At 35.9% G+C, this 25,091-nt stretch overlaps 1 protein-coding gene and 1 long non-coding RNA gene across 3 annotated transcripts; both read right to left on the bottom strand.

The window, feature by feature from the left end:
* Nucleotides 1–218: 218 nt before the first annotated feature.
* Nucleotides 219–24,691, bottom strand: LOC127845082 (uncharacterized). 2 transcript variants are annotated; one of them, XM_052375768.1, is made up of 14 exons: nt 24,561–24,691; nt 22,562–23,547; nt 10,205–10,427; nt 9,369–9,395; nt 6,494–6,676; nt 5,904–6,116; nt 5,144–5,388; nt 4,497–4,733; nt 3,831–3,894; nt 3,365–3,607; nt 2,838–3,024; nt 1,965–2,067; nt 1,378–1,614; nt 219–916 (listed from the first exon to the last, which is right to left on the bottom strand). In XM_052375768.1, the coding sequence occupies exons 2-14, from the start codon at nt 23,540–23,542 to the stop codon at nt 692–694; spliced, it is 3,168 nt and encodes a 1,055-aa protein (XP_052231728.1). In that variant the 5' UTR covers nt 23,543–23,547; nt 24,561–24,691; the 3' UTR covers nt 219–691. The 2 variants fall into 2 exon arrangements, with proteins under 2 accessions (XP_052231728.1, XP_052231729.1); XM_052375769.1 differs by lacking the exon at nt 9,369–9,395.
* On the bottom strand, nt 18,909–20,172 carry LOC127845083 (uncharacterized). The gene is made up of 2 exons (XR_008033048.1): nt 19,979–20,172; nt 18,909–19,822 (listed from the first exon to the last, which is right to left on the bottom strand). It is a non-coding gene; the product is annotated as an uncharacterized LOC127845083 (long non-coding RNA).
* Nucleotides 24,692–25,091: the final 400 nt, after the last annotated feature.

The raw sequence follows: 25,091 nt of genomic DNA, 5'->3' as shown, positions 1-25,091 counted from the left end.
AGCTAACAATAAAGACACTTTGAACATACATTTCTCCCAACAAGTAAAAAACGAGGGAAAAAACACCTCATAGTCAATGGAGAGGTGATCTAAGCTGCCTACATCCCCTCCGGAAAAAAAAGATTAAACATTAAAAAAAAACATGAAGAAACATCACAAAACCAAATAACAAAATATATTTTGACTATCTAATTCATCAGAAGCTACTATTGACAAAACAACAAGGCAAGCATTGAACTCGGGCTTAGCTACAGCATAACAATAGCTATAAACATGAATAATTTCATAACTAATAATGTATATCTTAATAACTAAAACATTCAACACTTTCCAACCAATGTAAGCTCTATCAGGTTTTGTGTAGAAACAAGAAAAATACATCTATATTTATTAACATAAGAACCAATCAGAATTAGTGTGACTCGATTATAAATAACAAAAAATATCAATCATAACGATGTAAATTACACAGATCTTTTGTAATTACATGAAATACATGAGCCAAGATCAGGATGTGTGAAAATAACTTAAAGACTAACACAAGAGCCAATCAGAACTAATTCCTTTAACCAAAGTGCCAATCTTAACTAAGGTAAGTAGCCCAAGAGCCAATCATTAAACGCATAGCCAACACATTGAAGTCCAATCTAAACCACTGTAACTAACTGAATCAGAACAGGGATCCTGATAACTAGAACAAGGGCACACTTTCAAACATGGAGAGGTGCCTGTCGGTGACCCCGATGCGTACATCCTTCCTCCTCTGTCCCTTCTCCTCAAGGTTTTGGAAGTGTTGGATCCTCTGCACCTTGGCGTGCTGATGCTGCTGGGCGCGCACAGAGTTCTCCGCCTCTTCCTGGTCCAGCCTGCGATGCACGGAGTTCCAGCGCTCCTGCGACTTGGCGGCCTTCAACTCCTGAACAGTCAGTAAAAGAAACATAGAAGTATGTCACTAGGTTCATGTATTAACTATTTATACGTATTTATGGTAGGAAATGCATGTATTAACAATACTAGAAACTGTTTATGAACAGCATAAACAGCATAAACAGAGTGGGTTAATGTTAGTTGTAGAAAAAAAGAGTATCATGAAATGAAGTTATTTGAAAAAGACAGAGATTCTTCAAAACATACAATACATCTATATTTGAAATGAATTTTTTTATCATTATTTTTTCCCAATAAACCAGTCAAAAATATACATGAAAGTTTTCAAATCGCTTGACATTTGTTATTTACTTGCTATGAAATCTGTACTCCTGACTATGGGTTATCTGACAACTTACTATGACAAAAACATAATTTCTGAAATATTTATTGCCTCCATATGTACCCCTCCAACTATGCCCACTTTGTACTATGCGGAGATGTACGTACAGCTCTACGTTGCTGCAGCTCCTCGGTCTGTCTCTCCCGCTGCCTCTGGGCCTCCTCCCGGTGTTCACGCCTCTGCTGCATCGCCCGGATACGCATCTCCTCCTTGTGGACCTCCTTCCTCTGACCATCCTCCTTCTTCTCTCGGATCTCCTTGCTCACAAACTTCTTCTGCTCTCTGGACTGCTCAATCTGACGCTGCTCCTTCACCTGACGGTCCTTCTCACGACTGATCTGTGCCTACAGGAACAATATTAATGATGTGTCAGTCAGGTTTGTTATAGTGGCCAATGATTACAATTTGAAAACAATAGGGACAAGATTGAAATATGAGTGTGGTATTATACTGGACAAGCAGGTCTGTCATGTTTACATGACTTAACACAACACAATCCTACTGCAGAGTAGTGAGTTTTCAATTTGACCTGAATACTCATGAAATCATCATCCTTTCAACTATTTAAAAAAAGCTGCACCACCACGACCATCTTTATCATCATAATAATTAAAATCGTTGTTAGTCCATCATCATCACCAGAACAATCGGCATTGATTGCTGGCCTGATACCACATTTAAGTCTGCCCCTCACCTGTACTCGCTCCTTGTGCTGGTCCTCCATAAGGCCCTGCATGTTGTCCCAGTTCTTCATGCGCATGTCCCACGCACGGGACCTCTGCTCCTCTCGCCGACGTCTGCAAGTTAAAAATCATTCAAATTGTTACTTGGCAAACACTAATTATTAAAAACAAGAGGGCCAAGATGGCCCTAAATTGCTCGACTTTGTTATGTTGTGTACCCTGTTGCATACCCAAGGGAATGATTTGAACAATCCTTATGAAGGACCGCAATCTGATGTAACATCAAATATCAAAGTTGTATGCTTTGCGGTTTCAGAGTGTGTTTTTCAAGCCTTACAATTCAATGTAAAACATTTCACACTCAAATACCTGCAGGCAGGCCTAATTTTGATCCAAGGAGCAGGATTTGAACAAACTTAGTTTAGGACCTCTTTATGATGTTACACGTCTACATTACACCTCTTGGCCTGACTGTTTTAAGGAAGATGTTCACTATCAAAGACTATAACAAAATCACGTGACCCTTCTGGCATGGTCAGTTTTTAACCCTGAGTCATAATGTTAATAAGCATTGTACGAGAACCATTTCTGATGTTAAATACTTAATATGAAAGCGCTCGGACAAGTGTTTGAGAAGATTTTTGTTGGATTAACAATACAAAACTACATAAATCTTGTGACTTCTGAGACTTGGCCAGTTTTACCTCAGGGCATGATTCAAACAAACTTAGTAACGAACTGCTATAAAATGTTATACACCAAATATTTAACCAATGACCCTTGAAGTTTCTGAAAAGGAATTTTTTAGAAGTATATACAATTTATAAATCAACCAGTGCTAAAAAACTTCTTTCAATACCAATGTGTTGGCATCAGTTACTTACTTGAAATCCTGTCTCAGAGCTGCCTTGGTGTCTGCAGACATGGGTCGTGTGTGGGTGGGTCTGGTAGCCACGCCCACCTGTCTTGGAGGCGGGGCAGTGGGAGGTTTGAGGCACTTCTCTACGGAGTCTGTGTAGTTGTGCTTGGCAAACGGATCCACATACCTGTAGACAGGGCTGGTCCACTCGGCTGAAATTGTTACATTATCAAGAAATCAAGACGTGAGAATACAATCATGAAGGAGATGTTAAAAAGATATAAATGTTACAATGGACATCATACTTATATTATGTGGCTCAGCAACTGTAATACTTATTAATATAAATTGTCAATGAGCATCATACTTAAGCTTTGTGACACAAAAATTATAATATAAATAAATGTCTGGATAGTTGTTAAAGATTTCATTACAGGGTATTTTACAAGCACCTTCAAGGCAAAATCAAAACCCGCATAAGTTTTGTTTCAAGCGTTACAATTATTTTTAAATCTTTAAATATTAACTGTGCATTCAACAACTCTCACTCACCAATATATGGTGTCCGGCTCATGTCTCTGGCTTCCAAGGGGGCAGCCAGAGCTGTCTCCCTGAAAGGCCCCTGGTGGGCATTTACTATGGGCATGCTGGGGTCAGCCCGCCAGTAGTTCTTCCATGGGGGCCGCCGCCCTGACCGGGAACTACGGGGCCGCTGCAACAGGCTTGCCTCTGTGTTCACACCCTGCTCCCTTAAGGACTGCGAGGTCATGTCCTCTGGATCACTGTAGTAGCCATCTGTGTATTGGAACACATTATTAAAAACAGATGATTTAAATACAAAATTATTGAATCACTGCATCACTTATAAAAATATTTATTTATCTGATCACAAATGAATTTAAATCAATAAGCTACCAAAACCAACAAATATCTTCTATCACATGCAAAAAATATCTTCTATCACAAAAACCCATTTAAACAACAAGACTTTAAAATCATCACAGCTGCATTGTCTAACCATAATGATTTCCACTAGAGGTTCCCTGGGATAGGTGCGACTGGTACCCGCTTTCTTCATCATCCTGAAAAACATCACAGGCAAGGTAAGATGTTTGATATTCAAATGGAGCTCACATTTGCGGGGCTGTTTACAGATATTGATCTGTTACAGCACTGTACGACATCCACAAATTACTAAACTGATTGCATGGTGGTAACTCTATGTTTTATAACTAGTTACACTTTAGTAGCACGGTAAATAAACAATGAAGTTAAAGTTCCAACTTTTGAACAAACAAAATAGAAGCAAATTTATGTTATACTTATCTACTACAACTTGTTACACTTAAAAAGCAGGGATTAAAAAAAGCATGTTTAAGTCCCACAAATTATTAAATAAATGCCATATTAGTAAGCATATGTAACACTTCAATACTATGACAAAATTACACTTCAAAAGCAGTGGATTTTTTAAAAGTAAACTTGTATCATAAAACATTTTGGAAAATGCTTTGAAACCTAGAGGAACTGGATTCAATTCCCAGTTGGGGATCTCTCTCTAGCTCAAGTCCAAGTTCTGGTTCTTTTTTAAAAACAAACTCACAATTGTTTCAATAAGCCTGAGGCTTCTGATGAATTGAAGCTCTAAAACAAAGATTGTTTTGAATATAAAACCAACCCTCACCTTGTTGAGGGCTGCATCACTAAAGCTAACAGACTTGGACCGCAGATGGTTCTCTTCCTGTTTCTCGCGCCGCTTCAGCAGACGTTCACGCTCAATCTGGCTCTGTATGAGGGCTTGCTCTGCCTCCCACTGGCGGTCTAACTCCTGTCTCCTCTCCTCCAACTTCCTTTGGAGCTGGGCCTCTACATCTATGGGATCCTCAGCGCCAAGAGAACGTTCAGTGGAGGCCTGTTCAAGCTGGAATTTTTTTTTTTTTTTAAATAACAGGAATACTCCAAATCCTCTGGGCTCTTCCTACAAGATGTTTATTGGAAGTGCTTTTATAAAATCTTCTAAGACTACCTCAATCGATGATATCATTCATAAATGATAATTTACCGGTAAGCAATATTCTTCACAAAATCTCTTGATTACAACAGACCAATGCTGTGAAAATATTTCAAATTTTAATATAACTAGCCAATATTCAATGACAAATACATTCTTATAAGACATAATTTATTTGTTTAATAGACCCAGAAATTTTCTCCTTTGAGTAAATAAAAAGAAAACAACTCAGGTCTGTCATTAAACACGGCCTTTTTAGAAGCACCATACACCTTCTATGATCCTAAATCTTTTACCAATGACCACTGTGCATATTTCACCTGTTTCTTCTCCATCTCCTCACACCACAGCCTGTGTGTCTCATCCAATCGCTTCTGCAGTTCCTCTGGTATACTGGACCCCGGTCTAGGAGCAGAATCTGAAGTCACAGTTCCTTTTCTAACAGCAGGTTCCCTCTTCTCCTTTCTGGTTCCCTTTTCTGTTTCGCGTTCGTCTAATAGCAGCTTGTGCTCCATTAGCTGGGAGGCAATCCGGTCATTGAGTTCCTGTTCTGATAGACTGGTACCTACAAAATAAAAAGCAAAAAAAATGAGATAGGATCAGTATGAATCAAGCTTTGATACTAACATGTACTTTTTTCTAGCAATATTTCCTTATTATTGAGGCAAATTAAGATTGAATAAATTATGCCCTAAGATTATTAATTATCTCAATTTCCTACTTGGTTACCAATGAGAATGCTTGCAACATTTAAAAGGTTATGACTGTGTTTGGTATTGTTTTGGAGACATTATACCATAACTGGGAACAAGACAAGAATCATTTCATGCCTAGTACTCTGCACACAATTAATAGAGATCTATGATTGGTTGGTTTTGGCGTACTGTGGATTTTAATTAATGAGTGATCAGAGCAATTCATATTTCCATGAATGGTACAGTTTGTTTTCTTACAAGCAAAATAAATATTCTGCAGAAACCTATAAATTCTCGATCGTTGTCTGAAACAATAAATTGCGCAATATTTAAACACTGGTCTTGCCCCGAAAAACATGTGAAAGCATGAAATACAAACTGTTACCTGGAACAACTTTGTCTGTGTCCCTCTCTTCTCTCTCCAACTGGTGCCTGCGGGTGGTATCCAGCCCCTTCTTCATGATGAGGGGGTATGGGGGGTGGAAGGGGTATCTCCAGGGACCCCTCCTCTCCACCACCATGGGGTCATAGTCAAACAGCAGGGGGTCAGCAAGCTCATAGTCAGGGGGAGTGGCTGAGGGGCCAGATGTCGGGTAACCTGGCAGTGATGGACATCATGTGTGTTATAATGCGGCCAAGATTTAAGATGCTTTCTAAGAAGAAATACCTTTTAAACCTTATTTGAAAGGAGTTGTTTTAGCAGCAAATTTGAACTTTAAAATTTTTCACATGGCTTATTATGTATCAGGTAGATTGTGATATAGTTACATAATTATGTATATATCACTGTCTGTTAAAATTATCATATAAAATATTATATGTGTATGTTAACAGATTATTTGCATTGAATTGCAAGCTGCATTTCATTCTTGTGATTTTTTGTGCTGTTTTTCTTTTAAAGTTTAGTAAAAAAACAACAACAGAGACTTTAATTATTCAACGCTGAAATCATTCAATAAATTCATTGTTTATTACCTTGCTTGGACTCCATGGGGTAGCGCTCCTCTGTCATGAGCTCCTGTCTGGCATCAAGTGGCATCTTGAGCTCCAGCGTGATTCTCTCATACACCTCCCTTGGAACCCAGATGGCCGTATTGAGAGGCACGTTGGACACCTTGCCATTTGTGAAACTGACTGCAATCTCCTTGTCCGATGGACCTGCACGGCAGAGAATACCAAGGTGTGTGTTATGTTGATTAAATGAAATGTTAAAAAAGTTACTTTTAAAGCTAGGCTTTGAAAACATGAACTACAAGTCTTGTTTTGAATGAAGGCAAGTTTATATGGCAAAGGCTGAGAAAAAATAAACCTCACACCTTGTTTTGAATGACAATAAGTTTATCTGGAAAGGCTGAGAAAACATAAACCACAAGCCTTACATTGAATTGAGGTAAGTGTACCTGGAAAGGCTGAGAAAACATGAACCACGAGCCTTACATTGAATTGAGGTAAGTGTACCTGGAAAGGCTGAGAAAACATAAACCACAAGCCCAATACATTGAATTGAGGTAAGTGTACCTTGAAAGGCTGAGAAAACATGAACCACAAGCCTTGTAGTATATTGAGGTAAGTTTATCTGGAAAGGCTGAGAAAACATAAACCACAAGCCTTACATTGAATTGAGGTAAGTGTACCTGGAAAGGCTGAGAAAACATGAACCAGGAGCCTTACATTGAATTGAGGTAAGTGTACCTGGAAAGGCTGAGAAAACATGAACCACAAGCCTTGTAGTACATTGTATATTGAGGTAAGTTTATCTGGAAAGGCTGAGAAAACATGAACAACAAGCCTTGTATTATAATGAGGTAAGTTCATCTTGCAAGGCTGAGAAAACATGAACCACAAGCCTTGTGTTGAATAAAGATAGGTTTAATTAGCATGTCAAAGAAGACAGGTTCCAAACAGCTCAAGTTAAATGAAAATAACTTCATTCAGCAAGGCTTAGAAAAGAAGAAAAAAATATTTCAGGCATACTAAGGTGAGGTTATTCTGCAACCTTTTTTTACACATTATTGAACATGATATTTCATGATATAAAAATGAAATAGCCATGCGTCAATATTGAGTTTGTATTCCAATCTTAAAAAAGCCTTCCATTTGCCATTCTTAAATAAATAAACGACTACACTTGTCATTGACAAAGCATTTGCATAACACAATCACTATTTGTTTAAATCATTAAACTAACAAACACCAAGATATTAAAACTGCTAAAAATTCCAAAACTATCTATGTTATTTTAGAAGATCCTCAAAAAATAATAGTTGAACTGCACACAGTATGTGGTGACAGGAATATGCATTTCAAAAACTATATAAATTGTGATAACATGCTATTAACCCATCAATTTATATTTTTCAAATATCAGCCCTTGTAAAGAAGAATGTTGTACTAAAGACTAAGGTCAATTGACCCCATTTAAAGAAAACCTTCAAGCCTTTAGCAACGATTGTTTTTTTCAATCTATTTACAAATGTGAAAATCAGTGAACAAATGATTTGTAAAATATTTGTATGTTTAACTATTTCTCTTGCTCAAGCATAGCACAAAAATCAAATGATTTAGAAACCAAGCAGAAAATTCTGAATATACCAATGGTATTTTTGTAGCAACACACTAAATAGCTCTAATCATATAAATCTGGCTATATAAAAATTTAAAAAAAAAATCAGAAAAATGATGGTCAAAATGTTCAATGAGATCCATGCTTAATACATACATATACAAGCAAATATTTCCACCTAAAACAAGTTTTTCAGTGAAAGGCCAGAGAAACAAATCAACGTGGGCTTCAATGTTCAAATTGTGCGATAAAAACACAAAATACAGTCATGGGACCAGTCATTGATTATAAACTTATTGTCCCAAATTAATAAGAACTACATTTCTGCCTATACACACGCTTTCTGTGGACTGTTTGCAGAAGCCAATTTCCATTGGTGCTTTCTGTGAACAGTTTGCAGAAGCCAATGGCCATTGGTGCTTTGTGAGAACAGTTTGCAGATGCCAATTTCCATTGGTGCTTTCTGTGAACAGTTTGCAGAAGCGAATGGCCATTAGTGCTTTGTGAAAACAGTTTGCAGAAGCAAATGGTCATTAGTAGTGTGATTATGATAAATAGTAACTACTTTTCACTTAGCATGAGAGTGGACCTTAACAATCTTAATATGCTCCAAAATGTTTATGATTCTCCATCAGCTTTTTTACCATTTGTCCATCCATTTTGATTTATTTTCACTCTCACTAACAATCATCCTTTGTAATATTTTTATTCAAAGTAATACTGGGAACTAAAAACGTACTGCATGAGTTATGCAAGCTACCCAAAGAAAATTATGTATTCTTTAAACAATGCCATATATGACAAAAAGGACACACAATTGATGTTATTATATTGACAGTTATGAAGGCAGTTATGTTAAATTGTAAATTTCCACAACATTTCTTCCCTTAAAAGCCACAGGGTCTGTCTTACAAAGCTCTTACAACAACAAGTTACATCTGACTTGTTAGCTCATAATAAATAGACATTTATGATAAAAATAGATATGCTCAAATACAAGACATGTAAAAGATTTAAATAAATTGATTACAATCACTCATATTTAATACTTGCAGAGGTTTGTAATTTAGCATTTATATTTCTTAAGCAATTGCATCATGGCTTAACTTTGAAACTCATAATTTATTAAGATTATTTATGGTATTTATGAGCTTATGAACCATGATCATGAACATCTGAGGCAGTTCCTATTAACAAATTACCTACAACACAGTTAACACATTCATGTGATTCATACAATACAAAGATTGGCACTATATCTACAGGAGTAAGGGAGTAAAGTGTTACCACATGTAATGGCCACTTCATAGGCCCCTGTAAGTGAATGCATCACAGACATGATTCAGGCGTCAGAGGCAAATCCAACACATATAACAAGTACATAATGTAAATGTACTCTACAATGATGCAGTGAACAATATGTGCCATATAAAGATAAAAATTTAATGATAAAGTTTTAAAAATGGCATAATGAACATAAAACAATTTAAAGTGCAGATGATAACATAATAAGTTGCAGTTGCTCACAGATAGTCTAGAGTCTTTTAAATAATTTATTTGAACATCCAGATTAAAATCAAATTTTTATAATGACCAAACCCATAAAAATTGAGTTGATACTTGAAATGACATTAAAAACAAGAGATGTGTTTGTCAGAAACACAATGCCCCCTACTGCGCCGCTTTGATTTATGAATTGTTTTTTATCATTTGGCCGGTACAGATAATTATCTCCCTTTGAAGCTTATTACTTCCCTTGGATTTGTTTTTTTACCTTTGACCTTGAGAGATGACCTTGACCTATCACCACTCAAAATGTGCAGCTCCATGAGATACACATGCATGCCAAATATCAAGTTGCTATCTGAAGGGACAGAAGTTATGAGCATTTTTCGAAACCTGAACGCAGAAACCTAAACGCAAAGTGTGATGGAAAGACAGACAGACGGTCCAATCACTATATGCCCTCCTTCAGGGGCATAACAAAAACAAATATGGACATGTAAAAAATAGCATGATTTAGACAGTGACAAATTAAAGATGGCCTTTTTAATTATAACAAAGCTGGGACAATACTTTTATAATACAACTTTTGGCCAATACAAAAACTTATATATACTAACCTTCAGCGTTTCTCTTTTCATGTCCCTCTATGACGGTACCCGGCCCGTATCTCTCTCCCTCTGGTACCCATGGTGCCAGTACCTTGTCCCCAGTGAGAATAGTGTGTCGCCGGGCGTCCTCATAGTCTATGATGTCGAATACATGGGTGTCCTGGTAGGTCGTGTCCGTGTACTTGCTGTGTTTACATGGACCAAAACCTATCAGGAACTTGTCTGAGAGGATCTGTAAGGGGAAACAATTGGGGACATCAGAAGCAAGCAGAGTTGTGGGCCTTGGAAGTAATTTGTCAGCAGAGCATGTTGATATCATTTGTCAGTCAGAATAATTCCCAGGTTGTCAAAAAGTGTCAAGACGGATGAAATGTTTTATAGCTGACTACTTAACAAAATACAATTGTAGTGGCATTAGACATGTTTGTCAGATAATATAAAATAGTTTGTTCTTTTAATTTAGGTTTTAGCACCCCTGCTTTTCTAGTATAGGCATCAGAAAAATTATGGCATACTTGTTTGAGTGCTTTAAAAAAACACAATGTATTTCTAAAAAAAATATGACTACTGTATGTTGTTAGTTTATCTATGTTGTATAATATAAGTTATAGCATGTTTCTAATATTAAGAGTTTGTCACCCTTGTTGTTTTTATGCTCCCCCAAATTTTTTTTGGGGGAGCATATAGTCGCCGCTTCGTCTGTTCGTGTGTGTGTCCGTCCGTGCACAATTTTTGTCCGGGCTATTTATCAGCAATTAATGACCGGAATTCAATTAAACTTTATGAGAAGCTTCACTACCAAGAGGAGATGTGCATATTATCAGACGGTTCTGGTCGGATGATTTTTCACAGAGTTATGGCCCTTTGAAATTTTCTATAAACTGTACATATAGTGCAATTCTTGTCCCCCCAACTACTAGACGTTTCCTTTTATCTGAATATATAGTGCAATATTGTGACAAAAAAAAACTTAGGGGAGCATCACCCGTCTCCGACGGTTTCTTGTTTTTAACAGTATCAGGACAGTGGTTCCTGCAGACAATTGTTCTTTGGCTATTTCTTACACAAGTGGACATTTGATCCTATATATTTTTGAAATCCTCAATGTTCCCATGCTATTTTGAAAGCCCCGACATTGGTTATTAAAGTATATTGACAGTCAAGACATTAGTTCCTACAATATATTGACAGTCAAGACATTGGTTCCTACGGTACATGGACAGTCCAATTAGTTCCTACAGTGTAATAACAGACTGGACATAAGTTCCCACAGTATTTATTGACAACCCGGACATTGGTTCCTACAGTATATATTGACACCCCACCCATTGGTTCATACAGTATTTATTGAGAACCCGGACATTTGTTCCTACAGTACATATTGACACCCCACCCATGGGTTCATACAGTATTTATTAACAACCCGGACATTGGTTCCCATAGTATTTATTGACACCTCACCCATTGGGTCCTACAGTATTTGTTGACAACCTGGACATTGGATCCCAGAGGATATAATTACAACCCATACATGGGTTCCTACAGTATGTATTGACAACTCAGACGTTGAATCCCACAGTATATTGACAAGCCATACATTCGTTCATATGTAGTATTTATTGACAACCCAGACATTGGTTCCTACAGTATATACTGACAACTCACCCATTGGGTCATACAACTGTTCATTGAGAACTCGGACATTGGTTCCTTTAGTATATACTGACACCCTCACCCCATTGGGTCATACAGTATTTATTGACACCCCACCCATTGACAACCCGCACATTGGTTCCCACAGTATTTATTGACAACCCAGACATTGGTTCCCACAGTATTTATTGACAATCCAGACATTGGTTCATACAGTATTTATTGACAACCCAGACATTGGTTCTTACAGTATATATTGACACCCCACCCATTGGGTCATACAGTATTTATTGACAACCCGGATATTGGTTCATACAGTATAGACTGACACCCCACCCATTGGTTCCTTCAGTATTTATTGACACCCCACCCATTGACAACCCGGACATTGGTTCCCACAGTATTTATTGACAACCCGGACATTGGTTCCCACAGTATTTATATTTACATCCCATACATAAATTCTTACAGTATTTATTGACAACCCGGACATTGGTTCCTACAGTATTTATTGACAACCCGGACATTAGTTGCCTCAGTATATATTGACAACCAGCCATTTGGTCATACAGTTTATATTGACAACCCGGCCATTGGGTCCCACAATATTTATTGGCGACCCAGCCATTGTGCCCTACGATATTTATTGACAACCTGGACATTGGTTCGTACAGTGTTTATTCACAACACGGCCATGGTTCCTACAGTATTTATTGACGACCCGGACATTGGTTCCCACATTATATATTGACACTACGAATATTGGTTCCTACAATATATAGATAGCCCATACACTGGATCCTCCATGTTTGCAGCCCAAACATTCGTTCCTACAATTAATGAAATCAGCTAACAATTCCATAAAACTTAAATGCAAACCAAGGCCTTCAATCCATTTTAGGGGAAGCGGGTCGCTACCCTCATGAGGGGGAATTTTCGCGACGTTTCCCTTTTTGGGGGATTTTTTTTACTTACTCTCTCATTATAACATTTGTACATGTTTGCACTATATTCATTTCTTTTTTCATAATTTAGTATGTTTGACAAGATTAAATTGAAATAGAATTGAGATATAATGATCATGAGACACATCTTTAAATCAGGGGGAATTTCCCCCCCCCCCTCCAAAGGGGAAAAAAAGTATACTTCTCAGGTGGGGGAATCGGCCGAAATTCGGCCGCATATTTGATTGATTGAGGGCCCTGCAAACTGTTATATAAAGTGAGACATTGAGACATATTACCATAGTAATGAGATGACAAAGTCTATATTAATAACTTAATTAACTAATTGATTTATTATCTTATAATAAAGCAATCAATATTCAGTCTGTAAATGTAATGCAAGATCCAATGCCTGTCTAAATAATGTAGGAACAAATTTCCAGGATGTTCATGGCGCAGTTTGTCCAAACACGGAGTGTATATTGATAGGAGATGAATCGAGTATTTGACCCTTACTGTAGTAAATTCAATCTTATGCAAAAACTATTCATCCGATTTTATTGGTTTATAGGTTATCTTGTTGCTTATTAATTCCTCTTTCAAAAAAATATAACTTTAAGTATATTCCCGTTGTTATTAATGGATTTATAGCGAGTTAAAAACAAGAAATACACATTTTATGTTTTACCACCACGCGTTTTACCATGTTGTGGCTATCGATCTTTTACAATTAGAGTACAGCAAAGCGCCGATGTTATACATTTTGATGTACCCTCTCACGTCTTTTGTTAAATTATAGTTTCATTTCTCGGCCGATTTTGACAAATTATATTTCATTAAGAAAGCTTACGTTACGTAGTGAACAGATATATAAATATATATTAAGTTTTTCTTCTGATTTCGACAGCCCGGCGAGTTATAACTTTAACTTTTGCAAATATCATACCGTTTTGGAGATTTAGAATCTAGATTTACGGTTGACATGTTCGTACTTAATACCAATTTGTAGCGTTTATATTTGGAGTTCAGTTGTAAAAATTACATCTTGCTTAGGAGAATAGAATTCTGTATAGGATAGAATTTTTTTTTTTTTTAAACGAAAGTAATTAAGGAATGAAGGTGGAAGAAAGTAGCGCGCGTTCCTAATGCACTGAACTGATGCTACTGTCTTGGCGATTATGCTTTTGTTTAGAAATTGAATTTCCTTAGCCATATTATTATATTTTTTATGGAATATATTGTAGTATTTTGTTCACGAAACATATCAATAAAGCTTATTATAAATGAATCTTAATAAATTAACAATTTCAGCTCTTGTTTATAACACGGAAAGGGGTTAAATTTATGATCAAACAGCGTATATAGCGGATCCTCTCGATATTATTCGGCTTTGCATGCATACTTGAAATAAAATGGGTGTCAAAAACATTCATCGTTTGCTGTTTATTATCAACGAGGTAATTATGTATAATTATATGAAATGTTATTTACCTTAAATTATCAATTTATTAAAGATTCTTGAAAATCACGGTCGGTGTTACGCGGGTCATTTTGTATTTTGACATCAGGGCATCATGTCCAACTATTTAAAATCAGATTTTTTTTTCACTGGGACGATGACAGCTTAGATTTAGACAGGCAGACAGATAGTTTATTCAGACTTATACAACAGTACATCGTCTTCAACTCAAATATATAAATTATTTTTAGACGAATTGTTAGGTGATTACACATATAGCAGTGATGATTCTGAGAATGTTGCCATGTTTCGTATCCGTGTAATCTAGAGTCCGTGGTTTGAGCATTTTTATCGCGGTGTTAAATAAAAGATATCTCAATAATCTTGTTTATTGAGAGATCTGCGGTTTTATTGCCCCTGTGTTCAGCACAAACCAATTATCTCGTTATGATCAGATACTGTGCCTACCAATACTAAAGAACACTATGGTGTCATACGCCACAGCAGGGACCTATACTTGTATATTGGTCCCTAACCACAGGTGGCAATGTCTGGTCAGTTTACACTTTTTATGATACCTCCATGTCTTCTCGTGGTATTAGTGGTCATTTCTTGGAGTAATGTAACGCCAAATACTCAATTTTGCGTTTATAAGATATGTAGCTTATTGAAAACATTTATAGTCATCTGCCCATACAGATTGCCATAAACTAAATACTGTATAGATGTCAGCCAGCTTAATCATAATAATTATAAGTGCTTAATACCTATACATGTACATTTTAAACATTTAAAAAATCTAATACTTAACATTAAACGTATTTAGCGGGTACCGGTATAAAAAAACTCCGTCATTTCGTAGTCCTATAAAGAGTGTATGGTAGTGTACGGAACAACATGATTAAAAACAGCATTCTCATTTGACCACAACGGGGTTAAATAATCTTTCCGAAAAGTACAAATAATACAGAGTTATAATTTAGAAATCTATATATTTATAATTCTGATAACTTATAAAGATATTTCAATATACATGCATAGACAGCTATATACGCTGTTTCATCATAAAATTAACACCCTTTCTGTGTTATAATCAAGAGCTGAAATCGTTAATTTATTAAGCTTCATTAATACTTAGCTTTATTGATATGTCTCTAGAACAAAATATTTCAATATATTCAATAAAAAAAAAAATAATCATGTCAAACAGCGCTATAGATAACTGTTGGGGTATATTGGGTAATCACCCCCTGTTTTTGAAAACAATAGGGTTTTTGTAAATTCAATAGAGTTTTAGCAAAAAAAATCACCCCCTACTTTTGAGCTAAATTGGGTTTTTCACCCCCGTTTTTTTTTTACTGAATTGGGTAATTTAGGGAATGACATATATAATATAATTAAAATCTACTAATGTTAGGTTAGTAGGTTACTATATTATTTATTCAAATGGAATTCAAAAAGGTACCTGTACATAACAGCAAACAATTACTGAATTTCTGATCAAAGTCTGGTCCTTAAATTTCAAATAGTTTTTAAATAGGGTGAAATAAGTTATTAACATTTATACCTCAAAATCATTGCTGCTTTACTTCTGTTGCACAGACTGGGTGCAGAATGCACATATCAACTTTTTTTCTGTCCCATCAACGTCAACAAATTCTAACCAGGGATATGACTTTTTCCACTTTTGACAGGTTTTTTTCAATCACGGACTTTCTGTCGTGTTTTTGGATGTCATCTCGCTACTTTTAACTGCTACATACACTGTTTCTAACAAATTGATAACACGAATGATTCGGCACATATTCGCGTGTGCCTACTTGGTTGGAACAATTTTGCGATCGACATATATTTAGCACAACAATCGCGGACGTCTTTCGACCTCGCTTAGACATTTTTATTACGCACCGTTATAGAAACTGAAAGTACAGACGCTTTACAAATACATGCATGTCGTAAATATTTTGGTCAGACGCTTAATTTGCTATGAAATTTAGTCCGCATGGCGTTTGAATAACTCCGACTGTTTTGCTCCTATGTTTGTGTAACGACTCTCTTTTTGCGTCTACGAGTGGCCATTTTGATTATTTCAGGAAATAAAAGTAGAAATCGGACTGGTCTACGAATAATTACAATAATCCCCAAAGATTGATAACCGCTGGAAAGACTGCCGTCTTTTCTTCACAGGACGGCATATAACTATCCGGTACATTTTTGTACGGAAAATAACCAGTCTAAAAATACGCCCGGTGTTCGTAAGAATTGCGTTTCGTGACGCAAGGTTTTTTACGGGAATTACGTTATTATATTTGTATTTGCGTTTTTGTACGCTTTATTTTGAATTTAATTACGTTTTTGGTTATTTTAATTGCGTAATAACGCAAATACGCTTGTTATCTATAGCGCTGATGTCAAAGGAAATTCAATGGCCGGTATCTAAACAAAAGCATAATCGCCAAGACCTTAGCATCAGTTCGGTTCGTTAGGACCGCGCGCTACTTTCTTCCGCCTTCATGCCTTACTTGCTTTCATTTTTAAACCATTTTTTTTTCTATCATATGCAGAATTCTATTTTCCTAAGCAAGATGTTATTTTTAAAACTGAACTCCAAATATAAACGCTACAAATCGGTATAAAGTAGGAACATGTCAACCGTAAATCTAGATTCTAAAACTCCAAAACGGTATGATATTTGCAAAAGTTAAAGTTATAACTCGCCGGGCTGCCGAAATCAGAAGAAAAACTTAATATATATTTATATATATGAAAACTACGTTACGTAAGCTTTCTACTGATATATAATTTGTCAAAATCGGCCTAGAAATGAAACTATAATTTAACAAAATACGTGAGTGGGTACATCAAATGTATAACCTCGGCGCTTCGATAAAAGATCCATAGTTACGACACGGTCACGTGACTTAGACACAACAAGATATTTGGCGCAACGGTCCCGTTTCTAATCCGTGTAATCTAGAGTCCGTGGTCCAAATAACTTTGAACTATTATTCGGATGGTCAAAATAATGTGAGAACCATTATGTCCACCGAGCAAAAATGCATGGGAAAAAATGTTCATAGAACCCAATGTCTGGAATTCATAGAACCTAATGCCTGGAATTCATTAAACCTAATGACTGGAATTCGTATGATCCAATGTCTGGAATTCATAGCACCCAATGTCTGGAATTCATAGATACCAATGTCTGGAATTCATAGAATCCAATGTCTGGAATTCATAGAATCCAATGTCTGGATTTCATAGAATCCAATGTCTGGAATTCATAGATACCAATGTCTGAAATTCATAGAATCCAATGTCTGGAATTCATAGAATCCAATGTCTGGAATTCATAGAATCCAATGTCTGGAATTCATAGAATCCAATGTCTGGAATTCATAGATACCAATGTCTGGAATTCATATTAACCAATGTCATGGATATGTAGGAACCAATGTTCTATCTTTGTTTTTAACACTTGGCATTGTGAATTTGTTTTTGTTTTTTGTTATTTGTTCTTTTAAAAACTAATTTTTGGAAGACATTAAAAAAAAGTTATTTCTTTGTATGGAAATTTACACCGTCTATTTTGTATCAAACATTCATTTGTTGGTAACATAAAAAGAATCTGTTGGAATCTAAATACCCATATAGCTGTATGATTTCTGCAGTGACCTAGCTACTGCCCGGGTGCTATAAAGCATTGTGTCAATGTGTTATGCAATCAATACAATTGCATATAAGTGCTAAAGCAGATAAATACTGTATATGACGTGTATATCTTTTGATTGAGGTACTTCAGAATTTTACCACTTTGGAGATCAATATTATAGCAAATGTATAGGAAACCTTAAGTACTTGATTCCCTTAAATCTCAATACAACATTTAGAACTTGTGCAAATAAAACATTCCACTTTATGACAAGCTTAAAGCAATAAATTGCAAATGGTTGAAATGGATGAAGGAGCAATTTGTTATCAGGTGATCATTGCATATAAAAATGTTCTTAAGATTTGCTAACTGCAGATCATATCATTATACTGAAGATATATTATACACACATGTTTTCAAAATGATTTATGCATGCTGTTTAGATTTTTCTGACACTTTCTTTCGTTAAATAAAAAAAAATGTGTTTGATAATTATCTTGTACTCATTAGATCGTTTAGTCAAATTCTAAACTATAAATAAAATGTGTTCTGCATCAAATTTGTATCAAACTGGCATCAAACTTATGTGTGTCATATGTTTTAAGACACAATGAAAACAAACATAAATGATGCATACATTTTATGAATTCTTAACTTTAAGGTTGCTTTTAAAGCGGAATAAGATTGCTGAATATGGTGTTTTATTTTCAAAGTTCAAGTTTTACAAATACTCAAAATCAACGAATATTTCGCAAAATATTTCATAAAATAAAGTTAACCCATAAACAAGAGTGCCAAACTGTCACAAGATACGCCCGTTTGAAGGTTTTGGACAACTTGATAACTTTACCATGACCCATATTTGAACTTGACCTACATATCATCTAGACACAACTTCTGACCAAATTTGGTGAAGATCAGATGAAAACTACTTCAATTAGAGAGCGGACACCATGCTTAATGCTTGAAATGCACTAAGTGACCTCGTGATCTAGTTTTTGACCCGACATGACCCATATTTGAACTTGACCTAGATATTGTCTAGACACAACTTCTGACCAAATGTGGTGAAGATCGGATGAAAACTACTTCAATTAGAGAGCCGACACCATGCTAAATGCTTGAAATGCACTAAGTGACCCCGTTACCTAGTTTTTGACCCGGCATGACCCATATTCGAACTTGACCTAGACATTGTCCAGATACAACTTCTGACCAAGTTTGGTGAAGATTGGAAAAAAACTAATTCAATTAGAGAGCGGACACCATGCTTAATGCTTGAAATGCACTAAGTGACCCTGTGACCTAGTTTTTGACCCGGCATAACCCATATTCGAACTTGGCCTAGATATCAACTAGATGCAACTGCTGACCAAGTTTGGTGAAGATCGGATGAATACAATTTGAATTAGAGTCCGGACAAAGTAAAATGCACTAATTGACCCTTTGACCTAGTTTTTGACCCAGCATGACCCATATTCGGACTTGACCTAGATATCAACTAGATGCAACTACTGACCAAGTTTGGTGAAGATCGGATGAATACAATTTGAATTAGAGTCCGGACAAAGTGGCGCCGTTGAAAATGCACTAATTGACCCTATGACCTAGTTTTTGACCCGGCATGACCCATATTCGAACTTGGCCTAGATATCAACTAGATGCAACTGCTGACCAAGTTTGGTGAAGATCGGATGAATACAATTTGAAATAGAGTCCGGACAAAGTGGCCCCTTTGAAAATGCACTTATTGACCCTATGACCTAGTTTTTGACCCGGCATGACCCATATTCGAACTTGGCCTAGATATCAACTAGATGCAACTGCTGACCAAGTTTGGTGAAGATCGGATGAATACAATTTGAATTAGAGTCCGGACAAAGTGGCGCCGTTGAAAATGCACTAATTGACCCTATGACCTAGTTTTTGACCCGGCATGACCCATATTCGAACTTGGCCTATATATCAACTAGATGCAACTGCTGACCAAGTTTGGTGAAGATCGGATGAATACAATTTGAAATAGAGTCCGGACAAAGTGGCCCCTTTGAAAATGCACTTATTGACCCTATGACCTAGTTTTTGACCCGGCATGACCCATATTCGAACTTGGCCTAGATATCAACTAGATGCAACTGCTGACCAAGTTTGGTGAAGATCGGATGAATACAATTTGAATTAGAGTCCGGACAAAGTGATGCCTTCCGCCCGCCGCCCGCCGCCCGCCGCGGGGTTTCACATAATACGTCCCGTATTTTATACGGGCGTATAAAAATCAGTGTTCCTTATAGCAATTTAAAAGCCAAAATTTCAAATCTAGATGTGGTAATATAGATTTAGCAAGATGCAAAATTTTCGTTTTTGTTTTTTTGTGGCACAATATTTTACATTTTAATTTCCCACAATGATATCTATTCATACAACACACAAACACTTACATGGAACATGAACATGTGTTGAAAATATATTGTCGCACAAAAAGCAAAAAAGAGCATTTTGTATCTTGTTAAATCTATGTTACCAGACCACATCTAGCATTGCAATTTTGGCTTTTGCTATAAGGAACATTGATTGGTTATGTGGTAACTTTATTTTTTGAAATATTGTACAAAATATTCGTTGATTGTGAGTGTTTATGGGCTTTTAAAAATTGTATTAAATAACTTTTTGAAGCATATTACTTGTTTAAAAATCAAACTTTAAGCACATGCAGGAAAATCGTAAAATCATTACTAAGCATGTGCAATATAGATAATGGGTCTTATGTGTCAATTCTCATTGAATTAGGCTATTTTTGAAGTGTTACTCTTCGATTCCCACAGAAGGAGTTTATTAAACAATTTTAACAACAAAAAATGTATTCAGGGCCCTTGCTACACTTTGGGGGATTGGGGCCGGGGCCTCTAGAGGGGGGAATTTCGCGTTGTTTTGGGTGAAAAGGGGAATTTTAGATGATCTTTTCACCAACTATTCAACACTTAAAATTGCTATATGTTAATGTTATTTAAAAAATAAATTTACATTTAATCAAAGGTTAATAGCACGATACCAGCTGGCAACATAGGTATAAAAGTAAATAAAATAATAATAAAAATATTTTTTTCTGGAGGGGGAAATTTTTTAGCTGAAACGGGAAAAAAGTATACTTTTTTCATGGGGAAATCCGCCGATATTCGGCGGAAATAAGTGCAAATCCAGGGCCCTGGTATTCTAGATAATTTTTTGCTTCATAGGAGGGAATATTATTTTGTAATACATGTCTGTATGTAGGGGGAAATACTGTCAAAATGCCCCTTTAAAGACAATGTTTCTGACTAATTATTACACTATGGAAATCTGAGTAACATCAAAGCCACAGTTCAAGTTCTGCTTTTAATATAAATTAACTTCTGATGATGCAGAAACATTTACTAGTATGGTATATGTGTGCACCTGTTTCCTATCTTAAATGGACTTTTGTTTCACCAGAATGTTTGTATTTGACCCGGTCAATAGCAACCATTTATCTTGCAATTTGCATATTGATTACCAATATCTACACCAAGACACAAGGGAAAAGTATCTATACATACAGGGTGAAGAAAACGGTTAATATTATATCCATCAATAAGTTACAACGAAGAGTTTATACAACACTGAATCCAGTAAAAAGTTACTATCATTACGCTACAGCAGTATGGAATAAGCAACAACAAAATAATTATAAAAAGCTACTGTTAAAAAATATAGTAATATACGGTACTACATAACTTACTTCTTCACCATCTTTGCTCTAAATAAAAATTAAAATTATGTGCTTAAAAGGTACAATATATATGATTTATGTTTATGGTAGTTATGGTGATTTCAGTTTTCAGACAGCTTTCGTGATCAAAATTGCATGAGAAAACAACTTATGTAAATATTATGTTTGCAATTTTTGTGTGAGAGTTGTCTCACAATTTTCTGTTTGTTTTCATAAGTTAATCTTTTATAGTCAACGAATCAAGTAAAATAACACATGGAGTAAATCAATTACCAAGTTAAGTAAAACGCCAGGCCAGAACTTGGAAGAAGAATGCCTTGCCTACCATGCAATTAGAAATCTCGTAGTACAACATTGTTTAAAATCAAGTCATTTGTGATAAAAGGTCCCTGAAAGGTTTTATCAGCTTTTATTGACACTTTATCTTAAATAAACAAAATTTATGAAAGCTTATAATGCTTAACCAAAATTTAAGGAAACATGTTAATTTATGTTACTTTTTAATAGTGGGCCTTGTAAAGTTTCAGAACAACAACTGTGGTTGCTGACTGATAGATTAATAGTCAACTTGAAAAAACCAGATGACCGGCAAATCTGATCAACTTTCCACAAGACTGTACACAATGATGATGATGTTTTTCTTTTTTAAATGTTATTATGATTATAAATCAATTACTGTTGTGTTGTGTCTGTCGTAATAACAATGAAAGGATCAATACAATTATGATAATACTATTGTACTTATTTTTGATCCAGTAGGATTATTTGTACTGACAAATTCACAAGGAGTTACCTTAAAGAATTAACCTGATAATTTTCTGACTTCAAATAAATTAGTAATTGCAACCCTATCTGTCACAAAATTAAAGAAATATCAATGTGTTAAAAATCAAAAGTATGCATGAAATATTACCTGACTCTTGACTGTAGCCTGATAGAAGTAGCCATCATCAATCCTTCTAGCCAGTACTTGTTTGTTGATCAGCAGTGAGCCGGCTGCTGGTGAAAGACCGGAGGTCTCAATGGACTCTGTCATTGCCTCCTGGGCCTTTATCCAGCCCTTGGCTGGTCTGTACCTGCTCCAGGCATATGGGTAGTAGTAGCGAAATGGCATACCTAGCCAGTCATACCAGTACGGACCCCAGGGTGGGTACCAGGTGGGAGGGACTGTACTGCCAAAGACTCTTGGTGCGAGAGAAATGCTGTCATCAGGGTCTACTTGAAGAGTAGTTGCCACACTGCATCTCTGTATATTTGGGCGGATTGTTCCATTTATCGTGCGTATGATGCGTTCTTGTGCGTGCTCAGCTCTGTAGATTGGTGTTATTCGCTCAACGCACCCATGAGTGGTGAGCGACACTATATGGAAGGAACCGTAAGACTCAATAGACAAGTCTTCGAGGAACTCAATTGCAGCAGTCTCTGTGGTTTCTTCTGTTGAAAGGTATATACAATGAATAGGTCTCATCCCCCCAACGCTTGCAACATGCTCTAGAATCTCTGCAGGATACTGATCTGGCAATCCATCTGTAACTAAATACACCGCATCACATAGTGGATCCTGTAATGCAGTTAACAGTGCATCCCGGGTATTTGTGCCAGTTTTTGCTGCCATTTTCTTAATCCACTCTTCTGCCACTGCCACAGTCTGTGGTGTACAGGTAACAAGCTTGTCTGTCCATTGATTCACTTCAGAATTAAACTCTATCAAGTTAAATGAATATGGTTTTCCTGTGCTAGCCATCTTTTTCAGAGTTTCTATTAAATGCTCTTTCACCATTTCAATGCCCTTATACATGCTTCCTGATGTATCGATGCAAAACGCAACATTCCTCTCTACTACCTCCCCAAAGATGGTGGGGATTCCACGTGGCTCCACAAAACTGGAGGACATCTTGCCTAAAAAATGCACTTGTGCGATATATAGGATGCAATTAATTATATATCTGTAGGTGTCTTCACAAACACGATAAAACTACATATCATTTATTTCACTGTAAATGATGCAATTTACCATACTAGACTACAATAATTGTTGTTGGACAGCTGTTTTTTTTATCAAAACTGCTACCAATAAGTCACATTTACATGTATTCATCTGATAGAAAGATGACTGCAACTGATACTATATAAAAATGTGTTTAGTACACATAGTTTCTTGGTATGTAAGGGATGGAGATATTAAGCTCTTTAAGAGGTAGTCAAGTAGATAGTTTCAAATATGCATGAGTCATGTCAGAATATAAATATTTATCGTTTAATTTTATTTGAAAAATGTACAAATGATATTAGCAAACCATGTGTAATATTACATGTGATGTCCCATGTCACATTGATGCCAGCTTATAGTATTATTGTTTGAAATTTAGTTAAAATGTAATGGTATATTCTTATTGATTTGTAGTTAATAAAAACGCTTCATCAGTTCATGTCCATGCAAATTTGTAGAAATGTAATTGCTATTTGGGAACTTCAGTAAATAGGTTTAATAGTTCTAAAGAGGCTGGTTCATATTTTGCAACGTCAACAAATATATAAACAACAGTTTAAATTTGTGGCAAAAGCTATGGAAAATTAAGAAAAGAATGTCACACTGACAGTCTACACTGGCATCCATCTTTTTGTAACTGTAAATTAGTGTTAATTACAAATATTCCATGTTAAAATACAATTAAATTCAAACAAATGGGCATTAACCTTTAGATTTTCTTGATAAACAGTGTGTAAAGTTAGAAATAACCAGTCACAACACATGATATTTATAACTTATACAATTACTAAGTTAATTAATTTATAATCCAATTAGTGCAGTATTACCAAGATTAAAATCATGACTTTAAAATAATATTCATGAGACGTTCAATGTTAAATAAATATATGGTGACAAATAATAAGGAAAAGAGTTTTCTTACTTTATAGCTAAACCAACAAGATGTGTTATTGTATTCCACAAATCGTGATAAATCCTACTTTCAGATATTTATTTATACACGAGCACCTGTCTCCAAGGAAGCCATTACAACCGGAAGTGGATGTTCAATTATATTTTACGGAGCTTCTTTGTGGGCTCTTTTCGGTATAACAAATTAATCCTCTCGTAGAACGCATTTTGCGTTTCAAAAAAACACATTCCTTCCTTTGGTAAGAAAAGTCCAATACCATACTGCAGGTATGAAAAACAGACGAGTTTGTCGACAAGAAGAGATTAATTAACGATGCAAACAAACAGATTCATTAACGACGCAAACACACAGATAATTTGGCGCAGTAGCGTGTGAACGACGATTAAAATAATCGACATATGGATTCCATTCCTATACTCTTCAGCTCTTTCTGATAAAATATTCATGAATTAGGGACTGGCGTAACACTTATCTGACCAGCTATTGTTCAAGTCCAGATAATTTCTATTAGACGCAATCGGTGCATTTAATAAGGAGATC

Source organism: Dreissena polymorpha, chromosome 9 (assembly GCF_020536995.1).
Source record: "Dreissena polymorpha isolate Duluth1 chromosome 9, UMN_Dpol_1.0, whole genome shotgun sequence".
NCBI classification, from domain to species: Eukaryota; Metazoa; Mollusca; class Bivalvia; order Myida; family Dreissenidae; genus Dreissena; species Dreissena polymorpha.
This window is presented reverse-complemented; position numbering and strand designations above follow the sequence as displayed.